Source organism: Ziziphus jujuba, chromosome 11 (genome assembly GCF_031755915.1).
Source record: "Ziziphus jujuba cultivar Dongzao chromosome 11, ASM3175591v1".
In the NCBI taxonomy this organism is placed as follows: domain Eukaryota; kingdom Viridiplantae; phylum Streptophyta; class Magnoliopsida; order Rosales; family Rhamnaceae; genus Ziziphus; species Ziziphus jujuba.
The window spans coordinates 9414711-9432238 of NC_083389.1; the positions used below are offsets into that span (position 1 = coordinate 9414711).

At 29.7% G+C, this 17528-nt stretch overlaps 2 protein-coding genes across 2 annotated transcripts; both read left to right on the forward strand.

Moving 5' to 3' along the window:
* The first annotated feature begins 5615 nt into the window (after positions 1-5615).
* On the forward strand, positions 5616-7451 carry LOC107405647 (E3 ubiquitin-protein ligase PUB24). The gene is made up of 2 exons (XM_016012727.4): positions 5616-7020; positions 7195-7451. The coding sequence occupies exons 1-2, from the start codon at positions 5820-5822 to the stop codon at positions 7218-7220; spliced, it is 1227 nt and encodes a 408-aa protein (XP_015868213.1). The 5' UTR covers positions 5616-5819; the 3' UTR covers positions 7221-7451.
* A 7336-nt stretch (positions 7452-14787) lies between these two features.
* On the forward strand, positions 14788-16302 carry LOC107409174 (E3 ubiquitin-protein ligase PUB23). Its single transcript, XM_016044896.4, has one exon. The coding sequence runs from the start codon at positions 14956-14958 to the stop codon at positions 16198-16200; it is 1245 nt and encodes a 414-aa protein (XP_015900382.3). The 5' UTR covers positions 14788-14955; the 3' UTR covers positions 16201-16302.
* Positions 16303-17528: the final 1226 nt, after the last annotated feature.

Consider the following 17528-nt stretch of genomic DNA (forward strand, 5'->3'; position numbering starts at 1 on the left):
ATATGTAATTTACAAAATATTTTAATTAGGATTATATATAATAAAGTGTCAATTGGGCAACATAAATTGCCCACCTCGCCTAATAGAATAAAATTAAATTTATACAAAAAGGGATCATTATGACGTGCTCGTATTCTCATCCTATATTGTGAAGTAAGAATGCATTTTAAAAAATCTAGTTAAGTAAATGACAATTTTGACCATCTCAATGCTCCCAAAATGAAAATATATATATATATATATATATGTATGTATTCGCAACAAATTGAAATTATGTATATACCGATTGTTTGGATCTTTAAATATGGTCTTTCCTCAGAAATCATATTTGTTTATTGATAAATGATGAAATTTGGAAACATAATTTTGCAAAAATATAAGGAATATAGATATTTAGATTGACCAATCTTGGTCAAATGGGATCATATGGGGATTGTCAATTCTTTTAGTTTTGTTTTGTTTTGATTTTGTTCTTTGTATTTTTTTAAAAATATGTTTAACGACAGATTGGCTTTTCTTACTTTTGTTTTAACTTTCTCTGTTGTTATAACGAGCGTCAAGCGGGGTGGAAATAAAATTTTATTTTTGGGATATAAGTTTTCCATCCTCTCAATTTTTATTAATTCAGCCCAGCGCATGTCTTTTAGATATAGTTGGCGTCTTCTTTATATATATATATATATATATATATGTGTGTGTGTAATGATTGAATGAGATACATAACAATAATACATATGTTTGGTCACGGTTTCCAGTAAACCCCACAGTTTTCTGTTCTCTTGGTTCTAAAACAGATATTGAACCCTCGTCCTAAAGGTAGGAAGATTTGAACGAACTTAATTAATTCTAGCCACTTGGCTGTCTGTCTCACAAGGAACAATGGAAAAGGAAGTTCAAGAAGTTATATCTACTATCAATTGTCCCTTTTGATCATATGACGAAACGGCCACTATAAATTCTTTAAGAAAAAAATTACTGTCATTTCAAATAATATAACCAAATAATTTGTTGTTTAAGATCTAGTAGTGAAGATATTTGTATATAATTTTATATTTTTTTAACTGCTTTCCGTTGATTCAACAGCTTCTTTTCTTTCCCATTTAACGTAAAATAATAATAAAAAATAAAAAAAAACAGCTTTTTTCCTTTCTCACATTTTATAATTTTTTTTAATAGTCAATTCAATTATTTTACTTTTTAATCATACAATATTATCTTAGACTTTTTCCCTCATTGCACATGTAAAACCATGTGTTCTGTGCGAGCAATTACAGTGAATCTTCTTGAAATGAAAACTCAAAGTATGTTGAACCTTCTATTAATAACAGTTTGACCTAATTATAAAATCATCCAGATTATATTTTTAGATTTGAATTCAAACTTTTAATCACGGTGATATTTTTTCATTTCCATTTGTAATGAGTTTAATATACTTAAAAAAATACAACCAATCTCAAGGCAAAAAAATTATAATAAAATTTTAAATCCTAAAAATAAAAAAATAATAATAAAAAGAAAATAATTAGGGGAGTTAGATTTCTTGAGATTGGGCTTTTTGGGCTAAGCAAAATAATATCTATGTAGACAATCACCAGAAACAGTAAGTTGGTTATTTTTCTTCATATCATGACAGCAAACTGACCCCCTCCCAACTTTTTGACTTGGACTTTAAACTCGGAAGACTTTGGGTGCTTGGAATTTTCCACATACTAATTTTGCATGGCTTAGGCTTAGCGTATGTTAGCTACTAGACTTTTTTTTTTTTTTTTTTTTTTTATCCCAACTAATTTAAATGTTTTTGAATTCATAAATTGATCATCACCTTCTTGAAATCCAAGAAAAGAATCTTTTTCCCCGTGGGTCTATAACTGGAAAAGTTGCTGATTTGGATACCACAAACCTATAAAATGTACCAATTTTACAGTTTACAATGTACTCATCCTATTGATGACCGCCTCTATGGGTCTTTGAATTATACTATTATTATATATAGACAGGTAACGTGGCTAAGATTTATTTATTTATTTATTTTGTTAGTGAATAAAGCATCGCATTAAGCACAAAAAACGACTCGGGTTGGTTAATTTGCGGTCATTTGGCCTGTTATATTAATATTTCCTCCATATATAGGATTCTGTTTTTTGTTTTTTTTTCCCCGGTTATCTCCTTCCATAGTCATTATTAGAAATATTATTTGCAAATGTGTGCAATTTTGATTTTATTTGAAATATATTACAATCTTATACCGTAATAATTAAGTTCAAAAGTTTTCATTTTACCATCTTAACTTTTTATTCTAAATTATTAATTAACATATTTTAAAAAATTAATTAATTAAAATAATATTTTTATTATATACTTGATGCGTCACGGTCATCATTAATATATAAGGTGGAAATATATTTCCGTTAGATCAAAATATATATATATTAATGATGGTTTTGTCTCACGAAAACAAGTATTTTTTTTTAATTTCTATTTTTTTTGAAATTATGATAGTGAAAATATATGATCAGCTTGATTTAAGAATGCATTGAAATTCCATTAAAAATGACACATTGAAATTACAATATATAATAATTTGTTTATAACACAAATCTGATTATTGACGTAAACATTTTGCACATAATTTAATTTGAGCAGTTTGATTTCTCGTCTTTGGTCGATCCCAAGGTGTATCCTTTCGTGGAATGCTAACCATATAGTCAAACATCCAGTTGTTAAAACTAATAATCACTCACAATAATGAACAATTTCATTTTTTTTATTTTTAATATTGTTATTTTTCTTCTGCCGTCATTTGCAATTAGAAATATAGGCTGTTGCTCTTTTCCAAGCTATTGCGCGAAGCATAAACATATTGTATAGATGAAGACCAATAAAATTATTTTAAGCATATAAAAGTTTTGCCAACGAGTACTAATATTACAAAAAAAAAATAAAAAAATAAAAAAAATTCATTACTGATCACCTCGATCTTCGAACTTTTGAAAAAATTTGCAAATTAAACTTAAGCAAATCAATGTAGCTATTTTTATCATTTATAACTCGTTCAAGTAGTGGTAATAAAATTTAAAATTAACGAACATAAATATATATCAATTGCTTGTGATATCTACACGCTTCGATGATTTTTCTTTTTTTTTTTTTTTGGGGGATTATTTTTCTTTTTTGATCATTATAGCAATAAAAGGGAATTTGTTATCTAAAACCCACGATCTTTATAGGTATGAATGTGAGAGTTGAGATGTATATCAATTGGGTCAATTCTAAATTGCTTTCTATTTTTTATTTTTATTTTTATTTTCGATGAAAGTATTTATATAATATATATAAATTATATGAATACAATTTCGTATAAACTTATATTTTACTGACACAAGTGAAAAAAAACTAATATTATATGCAAGAACATTTTAATTTTAATTCTATATTTTATGAATCTGGAAAGAAATCTCCCTTAATTATATTAAAATGTCATTAAATTTAAATTAGGGTAAAATAACATAACTTTTCAAGTAAAAAAAGAAGAAGAAAGGAAACATTACCCTTCATAAAATAAAAAAAAGGTAATTTCACTAACATTTTGTTTTCCCTAAAACCCTATTAGGGAAGTACCAAAGGTAATAGAAATTTAAAATTTAAAAAAAAAATAAATTCTTTTTTAGATGGAGGAAATTTTGGGATTTAAGGAAAAAAAAATCTCACAATATTCAAAAATAAAATGAAAAGTAAATCCTCAAAAACATAACAATAATAAAAAAAATATCATTTAAAAATTTCCAAGGAAACTAATGTTATATATTTTATTAAAATATATTTTTTTTAATTTTTAAAATATAAATTTATTAATTACTTGTAAGTGTTATATATATTGATAATAACAAAACACTCTTAAAAAATAATTTATAAGAGATTTATTTTTATGAAACTGATTCCCAATAAACTAATCATCGAGAGTTGGTTTCCTTCAAAATTTTGATATTCTCAAATCAAGTCTAAAATGATATTCAAACGTAATTATTACACGTCTGACTACCCTATACACGATATGCGTTAAAGAATTGAATAAAGTCAAGATAGTCCCAAAGAACCTATTAATATATAAGTTTAGCTATTTATCATTATCGGTGAATTATCGGTGACGATCAATGATCAATCATCGATTTATATAAAAATTTTAATTGAAAATTTTAATTTAATTATTTTTTATACTAAAATCCTATATGAATGAATTTTTTAATAATAACAATTGAAATTGTCATATGCCTTATAGATCTCATTGATGATCATTTACCAGTGAAGATAAATAATATTTTTTTAATATATTGTACTTGTCCTGAATAAAAATTAAGAAGCTCCATTTTTTCCTTTTTCAATTGACATAAAAAATAAGCAGCTTAATGATATCTATACATATAGTTTTAATTTGGTGGACTATTTAGCTCACCTTATAATATATAATAATGTTATATGGTATAATACTAAATGGGGGCAAAAAAGACAATACATATAATTTTCATTTCCTTAAACAAAATTTCGATATGATCTACATACAATATGGTAATTTAATTAACTGGCATTAGTTATATTCAATTTTCTTTATTAGATTTTTATATTAAAAAAATAAAAAAATAGTTGTAAATTAATATTATTCTCTATGATCCACCAATTAGACCCTTATATAGTCAGAGTTAAATATTTAATTAAATCTTAAATGTATATATATTATTTTGCTATAAAATAAGTACATGCCCACGTTATTAAAGGCATGCATATCAAAATACATATACTTCCACAGTGTGTATACATATATACATGTAATCGGGTAATATTCTCATGGATTACAAATATTATGATGTGCATGCCCATGATAATATGGATGTGCAGATATTCTCTTATGATAACTTTAGCAGTACATCAACTTAATAACTTTAATATTTTTGACCGTTCAAGAATTGAAATTAAAAATTAATCAATAATCTAATATAGACTTATGATATACTAAAATCTTATTTGGATAAAATGGATTTTTTAAAAAATTAAAATGACAATAGATAATTTTTTTAATTTTAGCTCTTATAACGATACAAAATTAAAAAGAAAGCGCCAAGTAGGGTGTTGGTTTATATATAGGATGTATTGGTTATATACGTTGAATCTCAAGCTCTTGAGCATCCATGAAACTTATATTGAGATGATAAATACTAATTAAATGAATTTAATTATATATTGACTTTTTATATTAAAAATTTAATTTTCAAAAATGTATTTTTTTGTTATTCAATTAAATTGTCTTTTTCAAAAATAAATAAATAAATTGTCATATATTTAATATATGAATCACATTGATAACAATGGATGATAAATAAATTTTTTTTTTCTTTTATATATAAAACATATATGGAATACTCTATGGGCAATAATATTCCTTGTATTAAATTGGGGACATAAAAGACTACTTTCCTCCCTTTGACCGCAGAACGATGGCTTGGAATACATTTTTGGTAAAATTGTATTCTCATCAGACGTTATGACTAGTAAGAAACGAAGACCAATCCAACCTCTCCTCATTAACGCCCTTTTCCTCCCTTCGTTCCTCATCTTCGTCAAATATAATACCTCGGCCGCATTCTCTTACCAACACATTTTCTTCTCTCCTTTCCATACATATCTATCTGTGCTTCTGCTAACAAATCCATATCCATCTCCCACTTGATCAAAACCCCCTATTAACTCCTCTCTCTCTCTCTCTCTCTCTCTCTCTCTCTCTCTCTCTTAACCTTTTACCATATTCTCTCATCATTTACCTTTTTCCAATGGATGATATCGAAATACCTCAGTATTTCGTTTGTCCTATATCCCTTCATATCATGAAAGATCCCGTAACCGCGATAACCGGCATCACATACGATCGGGAGTGTATCGAACACTGGTTATTCTGCGGCAAGAACACTACATGCCCTGTCACCAAACTGCCTTTGCCCAGAGACTCCGACTTGACTCCAAACCATACTTTGAGACGTTTGATTCAGGCGTGGTGCACCGACAATGCTTCACATGGCATTGATCGGATTCCAACTCCTAAACCTCCTTTAAGCAAAGCCCAAATCGTTAAGATGCTCAAGGACCTATGGAACCCTCAGTTTCAATCCAAAATTTTGAGCCAGCTAGAACTCATCGCCGCCGAAAACGAAAGGAACAGGAAATACATGGTTGAAGCTGGAGTTCCCAGAGCTATGTTGTTGTTTCTTTTGAATAATTGCTTCAAGAAAAGCCAAACGGATGGTCTGGAAGAAGCTGTTAGTATACTTTCATTCATTGGGATTTCTTCTTCCGAAATAAAACAGATTTTGATGGAGAACGAACAGATTTTGGATACTCTAACATGGGTTTTGAGCTGCAGCATGGGAAATGATCATTTTTCTGTGAAAACACATGCTCTGTTGGTATGGAAATCGATAGTCGAAAAGGCGAATTCGAGTGTTTTTGGTAGGCTGAAACCCGAATTCTTCAAGCTAATCGTTGGGATTCTGAAAAACAATGAAAGAAGTAGTACACCACAAGAGATCAATGCGGCTTTGCACATCATGTTGGATACTTGTCCTTGGGGAAGAAACAGAATAAAGATGATCGAAGCCGGAGCCGTATTCGAGCTGATCCAATACGGATTCGGAGTAACCGAAAGGAAGACCACTGAATTGGTTTTCGGAATACTGTTCCATATGTGTTCTTGTGCGGATGGTAGAGCTCAGTTTCTTAGTCACAAAGCAAGCATTTTCTTGGTTTCGAAGAAGATTCTGAGAGTTTCACCAGCTGTTGATGATAGAGCGGTGATGATTCTGTCACTGGTATGTAAATACTCGGCCACGAATACGATGCTTCAAGAAATGGTGGAGGTTGGAGTTGTGCAAAGGCTTTGCACTTTGTTTCAGGTTAACTGCGCTTCGTATTTGAAAGACAAAGCAAGGGAAATTCTGAGATCGCATTCGGGGGACTGGAAAAAATCTCCCTGCATAGGTGATTCTCTATATCCCATATGAGAAATTTACTAATTAATTATGTGCAAATTTATTTTATTTACTTACTCCGATGACAAACAATCTGTCTGGGGGACATAAAAATCAGCCAGAAAATTTGCAAAATAATATATGTTTTTTTTATATTTATTATTATTATTTTTTTTGGGAACAGATGGAGCGAGATCTCAGGCTGTTTAATATAATATATTGAATTAATTAGTATTTGGAAGGAAAATTTTTGTTGTTTATACAAAATAATTAAAGAGAAGCTTTCTGTTCAATATGTGTATACTGTGTGTATATATATATATATAATTTTTTTTTGTCCTCGGAAATGATGCCTCGAGGTATACGTATTTCTTTTTTATGCTATATATTCATGCTTGTTTTGTACATCTATATACTTTTGGCATGAACAAAATAAATGAACAAACTTTTTCTGTCATTAATCAATTAATTTTCTAGTACACTCGATCCAACCATGTTAATAAACTATAATCAATGAAATGATCTCTACATCTTTGCGATGAGGAACACGGTATTTTGAAATGCCCATAATCCGGGTCAAACTTATGATTCTGATAATGATCAGAGCGGTGAGATCGAGTAGCTGGATAAAGATAGATTAAAGGACAGCTAATATTGGAATATTTCAAAATATTTATATTTGGTTTTAATCTAATGGTTAAAGGAACTATATATGAATGCCTTCATCCAGGATATCAAAAAACAAATAAATAGATCTTTAATTTTAGTCTTGATTTAAAATTAGTTTGTATGCTTAAACTTGTAGAAATAGTTTTCATTAAATGAAACAAACCTCAAATTAATAAATGGTCAGTCTAAAGCCAAAAATAATACTTAGAAATTAATGTAATGAAAGAGATACATTACCTCCAAACTTATAATAATATAGAACTTTTTAGGCTACATTATTCTTAATTTTTATCTATGAATTTTTATTTTATTTTATATATATCAACTTATAATGGAAAATATTGATAAATAAATATATGATGCTTCCTTCATTTGATGTTGAATAGAAAAATGAGCTGATACAGATTTCAAAGTGCATATCATGTGCACTAAAATATGCTCTGATTAATTCCAACGAACTAAGCAAACTTCTAGTTAAATGGAAGGCTAATAAAAAAGATATATACATGACATATAGGAAGAGTTAATTTTGATTGCTGGGAACATTTTTACACATCTAATTGATAGAGTGATAATTCTTACTTGCGGCATATATTTCCAACATATATCAAAATTGTATATAGAATATTAAATATGAGTACTGTTTGGAAGAAAAGAAAATAGAAAGAAAGTTATCTTGCAAGTTAAGAAGAATATAGAAGTATTCTCTGATAACTTACACTGTCATCAAACGTGTACAGAACTCTATATATGCAAAATTAAACCGGCAGAACTGAATCTAAAATCTAACTTATCTTATAAACAGCCACACAACTAATTTACTACGGTTTCACTTGTCAAATTGAAAGCTCCACCTAAGATTCTTTGTTTTGTTTGACCATAGGAAAGGTTATATATCCCTAATGATATTCCACCACACTAAGCAAGTCTAAAAAGATAGAATACTAAAAAATAAAGACTATTAAACATAAAAATTAGTCCCAAAGGCATTTTAAGTAACTACATTGCAACTACCGTGACCCAAGAACAATGTACAGTAGGTTGGCCCAATAACAAACAATGGACTAAATTTAACGTAGACGGCCCAAATTAATTTGTACGGTATGGGGTCGCCAGTGAGTCGGTCTTGGAGTGGTAAAAGTGAAATGAAAATTTCACGTATTTTATTACTTAAATAATTGTTTGATTTAGTCCATTATCCAATTTCCAGGGTTTACAGGTTCTAAAATCTTTGATTGTTTTCGAGCATTCCTAGCTTTTTCACCCTTTTCTCTTTGATCGTTTTATCCATCTTGTTCCTAATGTTCATACTCTACAAACATTTGTTTATGTATATTTATCCATTCCTTTCAACTATAAAATACGTTTGAAGAAGTTTCTAATTGACATTTTTAATCGTCCCGTACCTCCTTGAAAAATGAAAACCCTGCCTCCAGTCCCACCTACTAGAATTGGGTCGCCATCCTTGAATAATAAACTCAATAAAAATGTGGTGTAGCACGACCAACGTCTCTCCCACTACCTTTTTTTTTTTTTTTTTTAACTGTGGTTCTAAATATTCATTTAACTCTCCTATTTTCTTTTAAGTATTAATTTAAATTGTATCTGGAACAAAGTCCATTCCCCTTTTATAAAGTCGGAAAGACAAAAAAATAGACCCAAAAATAGACCCATACTTTTTGTAGATACCAAAGTAATTAACTTATGATTACCCTAATTAGTTTAATATTTTACTTCTACACATTTATATATTGGATTAATTGCACTTTAATAACATTGATTTATATAGTTTTGCATTTTAAGCTTTTAATTTTCAAAAATAACAGTTTAAATTTTTAATTTTTCAATCTGTTACAAATTTTCCTATTTCTTAATTTTGATGAACAAATTAGTAATGATTTTGTTTAGAAATTTAATAATAAAAAAAAGATTGGGATATTGATCAAGAAGAACAAAGCAATAGCCAGAAGAAATCACTATTGAAAATTTGACCAGTATATGACAAATTGAAAAATTGACTGATTAAATTGTTTTTTAAAAAGTTAAAAACTTAAATTGCAGAACTTGAAAATTAAAAATGTCAAAATGCATTTAACCTTTATGTATTTATTAAGGTCTCTAGTAGCTAGCTTGTATACATAACATTAATATTAAATTTCAATTTTTTTATATATAAAATGGGAAAAAAATTTATTAGCATCGAGGTTGATCGAATTTATTTACTCATCAATTATATGGTTTAACTATTATCCACGTCAAAAAGATATATAACAACTGTTCAAATCTATTTTCAAAATCACGATTCGTTAGAATATCATAAGTAAATTCTAGAATATGATAATTCAAACTTTCATACTTTTAAACCGTTTTGACTAAACATTAATACATATAATTTAAATGTTTTCTAATAGTATATAGTATACAATATACGATGATAAATGTGATTCTTTTTGCGTTTTGAACCAAACAATTTGATGTTTGCAATACTGCCGAACTGTTCAAGGGAATAATATATAGACAGTCAACCCCTCTCCCATTACTGTACAACAAACTGGACTTTTTCAATTTAGCATGTGGATTAAATGTAAACTCAGGTCTTTATTTATAAATTAAAGGCAGTTTTTTTGCTAAAAGATTAGGCATAATAGCTTATGCTTATGCACAAATATGCTTTCTGATTTGATAACACGTGGGACGGAAATGGAAATATAACTGCCCAAATTGGTTAAACGATTGCTTTTTGAAGGAATTAAACTACCTTGTTTTTTTACATAGTGGGTGTATAATATATATGGGTTGCACCCACAAACTAAAGTTACTAAACTATTTTCCTGTCCCATCATTTTTATTTATTGATTTATTGAATAAAAAAAATAGTTAAAAGTAATTCACATGCAACAATTTTGACCCATTTCGTTTACCTTCTCTTTGAAAATTATTTATTAACTTCTGTCTTCGTCATGAATGTCGTGAATGAATATTTAAAAAAATGTGTTTTGAATACTTATTGAATGTGTTTTAATTTAATGATAAATGCTATTTTCAGACTATAAAGTTCAGACCAAAGCACATTTTTATATATAAAGATAAGTATGAATTCATGATAACTTTATAATTTCTTTAGCAACAAAAATTTTCAAATATTTCAAATGGCATACGGATTTTACTGTGACACAAATAACATTTTTTTTTTTAATGATTATGTTCAAACAATATTATTTTACCCAAATTACATACATAGTTCAGATTATTATAAAACTTGACCTTATTTGAAGTTGGAATCCACTAAGAAATCAAAGAAATTTTAAAAAAAGTTGAAATACATGCTAACATGTTTAAATGGAAACACAATACTAATCCTATATAGTATATATTTATTCTGTTCTCAACGTTATGCATTAATATTTTGTTTTAATATTATATGCATTCCTCCTCTAACCAATCCTATATACTAATATGCCTTTTTTAAGCCAAAAAAAAAAAAATATATATATATATATACACATACTAATATGCTTTTTATATTCTTCATTTTCTTCCATAGATTTTATACTTCAAGTATATGTTTTTAAGTATTAAGAAAAAAAAGCCTTAGAAATTAATAAAAGAAAAATTAAAAAAATAATAAAAAAAAGTTGAACTACTTCTTTATATTGGGAATATTTCAGGTTGAATCCAATTAGTAGGAAACCAAATAAATTTTTGAACTAAAATAACTGGCTCATTTGGTAGTAGATGGTATTATTGAAACCGAAAACACCTCATTAATTAATTAATGATACATTTTTTTACTAATAAATTATATATACATCTTTTACACATTTTAGGTACGAAGAAGTTTATAACATAAAGACTGGCATTGACTGCAATTAAATCACAAGCAGCTCTTTTTTCTTTTTTGGAATAAAATCACAAGTAGCTTGAAACACCCATTTACTAACCATTTTTTTGTTCAGTAGGTGATGAATGATTATCTTGACATTTCAAAGTCTTCTCCAGATGCGATTTCCGCTTACTCTTCTGCATGCATATATATCCATACAGCTAAAGATAGTGATTCATTTGATTTTAAATAATTCTTTTTTATTAATTATGAAAATTCAAAATTTGAAAAAAAAGAAAATTTCATTCCTCCTTTAACCAATCCTATATACTAATATGGCTTTTTTAAGCAACCAAAAAAAAAAAAATATATATATATATATATACTAATATGCTTTTTATACTCTTCATTTTCTTCCATAGATTTTATACTTCAAGTACATGTTTTTTTTAAGTATTAAGAAAAAAGGCCTTAGAAATTAAAACCATAAAAAAAAATAATTATTATTATTATTATTAAAAAAAAAAAAAAAACTCGAACTACTTCTCCATATTGGGAATATTTCAGGTTGAATCCAATTAGTAGGAAACCAAATAAATTTTTGAACTAAAATAGCTGGATCATTTGGTAGTAGATGGTATTATTGAAACCGAAAACACCTCATTAATTAATTAATGATACATTTTTTTACTAATAAATTATATATACATCTTTTACACATATTTTAGGTACGAAGAAGTTTATAACATAAAGACTGGCATTGACTGCAATTAAATCACAAGCAGCTCTTTTTTCTTTTTCGGAATAAAATCACAAGTCGCTTGAAACATCCACTTACTAACCATTTTGTTGTTCAGTCGGTGATGAATGATTATCTTGACATTTCAAAGTCTCCTCCAGATGCGATTTCCTCTTACTCTTATGCATGTATATTATCCATACAGCTAAAGGTAGTGATTCATTGATTTTTAATAATTCCTTTTTATTAATTATGAAAATTCAAAATTTGCAAAAAAAAAAAAAAGAAAATTCAAGTGATGATAATAAAAAGTACACCAAAACGTGACTTGTGAGTAGCCAACCGTGACATGTGGCTGTCCGTGAATGGGTTTGACCCTAAAGTTAATTCAAACATACAACACAGTCGCATTTATTTATATGAAGAAAAATAGATGTTGAAAATCCTGAAAGTCAAAAAAAAAAAAAAAAAAAAAAAAGCTGCTAACATCTACAAACTTCAAGTTGTAGAGGTTCTGGGACCCACCCCAGTGAAGCAATCCGTGGACGCTGTAAAGCCGCGGCTGTGTCTTACTAATAAGCGTTCAAAAAGCACGCGGCTGCTGGAACTGTGATCTTGTTCTTAGCCTCTGACTCGGACGCTGACTAGGATTTTGCTTAGCTGGCGGGTTCCACGTTTGCCTCTACGTGAGCTTCTTCATGACTATAGTTCTGGATAACCCACGCGACATTATCGTGGCCGACAACTTCGTCTTCACCACTGCTGTCTCTATCTCTTTCAAAAATATGTTTTTTTTTTTTTTTTTTTTTTTTTTTTTTGGTTGTTGGGTTCAAGTTTAAAAAATGTGTTTTGCTAGCGTTTTAATGGTTGAAGGTGTTTTTTTTTTTTTTTTTTGTTTTCCTTTATATAGGTTTTAATTAAAAAGTTTTGTTTCTTTTTTTTCTTTACCAGGATTGCAATAAATATATATTCTAATTTTTTTGAAAGAAATATTTTTATTCTTAAAATATATAATTAATTTATAAACCTAAACGTTTGCACAATATGTGGTTTTAATTAATACACATATCTTTTTTAAGGTTGAGTTATGTATCAATTAAACCCATAAGTTGTTATGGTTGTTAGGAACTTTAATAGAAGTTGGATTAGGTACTTACCCAGATCAAAAAGATATATCATGTCATTGATGATGCATGCAAAATTAATTTATATATACAAGATGATCATGTACATAAAGTCTCACGTGTAACACATGAATGGCAGTGTTCTCCTAAAGAATCCAATTCTATTAAGCTTGAACGTGTATGTATGATGTGAGCCATGGTTTACTAATATGTAGCAGCTATAATCAATTCGTTTACTCGCATTTTCTGTTAGTGATCAATATAAGGACTACTACACTCACTTTGAATTAGGATGAGTTTATGCGAGAATTTAAAATTGTTTTTGCTTATCAGAAAAACCCTAACTAATCTTTGCCATTCAATTATAAAGATAAAAAGGGAACTCATGTATAAATTACATTTGATTATAAAATCAATTCTCCTTCGTATTTAATAAGTTCCATAGTAATATTTTTCATGTGAATTAATGGAGATTCCAATAAGATAATATATTTGTTAATTAGAATTCTCATTCTTCAAGTAATACACTAACTCAATTAAAAGTTAGGCCATACTTAATTAGGAAGTGTTTTTTAATATCTCCTTTCACATACAATAATACATATATATATATACATATCATGATGAATCAAGTAGTTAGAAACCTACCAGATGAAAAAGACTCAAAGACAACTCAAATCATTCTAATCCGAATGATCAATCCATTAATGATGGATTTGATCATTGATCTACATAAACCTATGAAATACTAGTGGGTCCTGCTTTAAATCTATATATGTTTACAAAGCAATTTAATATTAGCTTCTATAAAACTAAAAAGGAAAAAAAAAAAAAATTGGCTGTATTCTGGTCAAAATTATGTGTGGAAGGCGAGTGAGTAAACCCACGGAGTGAAGGAAGCTAAAAGCGGCGGCCAAGAATATGAAGGAAAGTACCTCCTAGGGGGAGGTGGCCCCCACACCTGAGCTTTTGTCGGCAAGTGGACAATTCAATTTTTACAAAAAAAGAAAAAAGGGCACCAAAAACAAATAAATAAATAAATAAAACAAAAAAAAAAAAAGCCAAATAGAGTTAGAGAGAGAAAGTCAAAGGCTATGACCATGCATGTATAAATTATATAGAAATATATATATATGGGTATATGATATGTATTGCCATGATTCAAGTTGCAATGTCTGATTAATTCACCTCATGCTAATAAATATCACTGGGTAGCCGCAACTCAACCCCACCCACCTTCCTTCTAAAAGGACCTGGTAAAGTTTGTCATTCTTGAGCCCTTCAATACCACGGAAAAGTCGTACATTTTTTTTTTTCTCTCTCTTTCTCTCTACGATCGTATTTTCCGTGTTTTGACTTTCTAATTTTGAAAATCTCACTCCTTCCTCGATCCAATATATAAATAAAGCCTCCATTCTCCAACCTCTTCAATTCAAAACAATTCACATCTTTCTGTCTTTACACCATCAACAATACAATTCAACTTCTTACTATCTCCATTTCCTTCACATATACATAAAAAAGCAAAAAGCTCTCTTGGTTTGCTCTTTTTTTTTTCCTCAGCTTTTATATTTTGAGCTGCTTTTAGATATGGATGAGATTGATGTTCCTTCATTCTTTCTCTGCCCGATTTCTCTTCAAATGATGAAAGATCCAGTCACGGTGTGCACGGGGATTACTTACGACCGTGAGAGCATCGAGAAATGGTTGTTCTCAGGCAAGAATATGACTTGCCCTGTTACCAAAATAGATCTTTCGGATTCCGAATTGACTCCCAATCATACTCTTCGCCGATTGATTCAATCATGGTGCATCATGAACGCTTCGCTTGGTATTGAAAGGATTCCAACTCCCAAGCCTCCTATCAACAAAACCCAGATCCAAAAGATTCTCAAAGATGCAAAATCTCCCGAATCCCACCTCAACTGTCTCCGAACCCTCCGGTCGATTGCCGCCGAGAGCGAAACTAACAAACGCTGCATCGAAACTGCCGGTGCCGTCGACTTCTTAGTTTCGCTAATCGTGAACAACATCAAAGCCATTAATTCCGAAACTTGGGAAGCTATAAACGATGGATTCGACTTGGCAAGAACAACCGAAGAAGCCTTATCTACAGTCCACAATCTCGGACTGTCAGATGCCGTACTGAAAAACCTAGTAGCTAAAAATGGAGAGTTCGTGGATTCCTTGACGAACATCCTTCAACATGGAAGCTACGAGTCTCGAGCTTACGCGGTAATACTATTGAAATCAATGTTCGAAGTCGCCGATCCGATGAGATTGATCGCTTTGGGATCGCAATTCTTCGTCGAATTGGTTGAGCTTCTGAAGGATAACATTTCTCCTCAGGCTTCTAAATCTGCATTGCAGATGCTAATTCAGCTTTGTCCATGGGGAAGGAACAGAGTCAAAGCCGTCGAAGCCGGCGCGGTGTCGGTTTTGATCGAGCTCCTTCTTGATAATAAGGAAAGGAGAGCTTGCGAGATGATGCTAATGGCTCTGGACATGCTATGCGGCTCCGCCGAAGGCCGAGCCGAGCTGTTGAAGCACGGTGCGGGTTTGGCTGTGGTGTCGAAGAAGATACTTAGGGTTTCGCAGGTCGGAAGCGAGAAGGCCGTGAGGATTCTTTACTCGGTTTCGAGGTTTTCGGCTACTCCGGGTGTTCTTCATGAAATGTTGCAGCTTGGTGTTGTGGCGAAGCTGTGCTTAGTAATTCAAGTTGATATTGGAAGTAAGACTAAGGAGAAAGCTAGAGAGATACTGAAAATGCATGCAAAGACATGGAAGAATTCCCCTTGTATACCAATGAGTTTGCTTTCTTCATATCCAGCTTGAGAAAGTGAAACTGAAAACTTTTCTAATTTTAGGGTTTTTTTTTTTTCTTGTACAAAATTTGATTGAATCATATATCATAAAGGTATTTAAATTTTACTTCTATTTTTCCCCTTATGATTTTGAACTTGGGAAGTTGATAATATAAGTACATCCTTTGACCCATTTTGCCATCTATTTCTTCTTTTTCTTTTGGCTTTTTTTTGTTCTTTTTTCTTTTATAGTAATCTTCAGTATTATTGCCTGAAATACTAGCTAGAGAAAATTTAAGGATCTTGTTCCAGAGTTTAAATGAGGAACCTCGGGGGAAAAAGACTAGGAAATAAAAGCTAAAAAGAAATTAGAATCCTGAACCTTTCCATTTGCATAGAAATTGCTTTAATTGTGGAACTCTTGAATATTTGTTTTTTTTTGGGTCAACGACTATTTTAGAATTTATATGCTTGAAAGAAAAGAGATACACATTTTTCAAGTATAATTGATTGCGTTGTGTTCTTTCCCTTTTTCATGTTTCATGATTCATTAGATCGAGAGGTATTTCCCTCAGACTTTGTTCATGAAATGCTTTCAACCGTTCGGAACCAAAACCCTTGTACTTTTGTGGCTAATAATAATCCATATCGTTGTTTCCGTCCCAATTGATAGAAAGAAATGGTCCATTTTAACACCTAAACTAACTCGAATGAAAACCTGCTTTTGGACTTCCTCAAAACCTATTCAATAAGGCGTTTGCTTTTTTACTTTCTAAATTGAATGAGACAAAAAATAAATAAATAGACCGTCGTGAGTTTGCAAATGCATATGTTTCAATTGATTTTGCTGCATGCCTTGTCTGACCCTTTAGTTTCCTTGTTTTGGTTAACTTGATTTATACAACAAATCTCAATTAAGAATCAAATGGCGTTGATCAGATTAGTTAAACTTACATTATTAATTAGCCAAATTAAAATAAATAAATAAATAAATAACAGAAATATTTATCTGTGCCATATAAATATATTGTTAGTTGTCTAATTCGGTATCAATCAGTGAGCACTAGCTTATTTATCAAAAATAAATAAATAAATAAATAATTAGTGAGCACTAGCTTCGTCATGTGCACATCTATAATGTTAAAGGAAATATTGGTTTAAACTTAAAAAAAAAAAATTCTAATTCAATTTTGTATCAATATTACAGATCCTTAAAAAATAGTAATTAATTTATTAATGCCTGTAAACAAGCAAGTGTTTTGAGTACATGTTTATGTCAAAAATTATAATGTTAAGCAGTTGCTAATTAACTTTTATTTTTTTCCCACTTTTTGTGGCTGGAAAAACAAGGTGCCCACC

What these genes read in the sequence shown, in the direction of transcription:
- LOC107405647 (XM_016012727.4), top strand. Translation starts at nt 5,820, where the DNA reads ATGGATGATATCGAAATACCTCAGTATTTCGTTTGTCCTATATCCCTT. An exon ending in GAAAAAATCTCCCTGCATAG is followed by an intron (nt 7,021 to 7,194) that starts GTGATTCTCTAT and finishes TTTTGGGAACAG; the next exon opens with ATGGAGCGAGATCTCAGGCT.
- LOC107409174 (XM_016044896.4), top strand. Translation starts at nt 14,956, where the DNA reads ATGGATGAGATTGATGTTCCTTCATTCTTTCTCTGCCCGATTTCTCTT.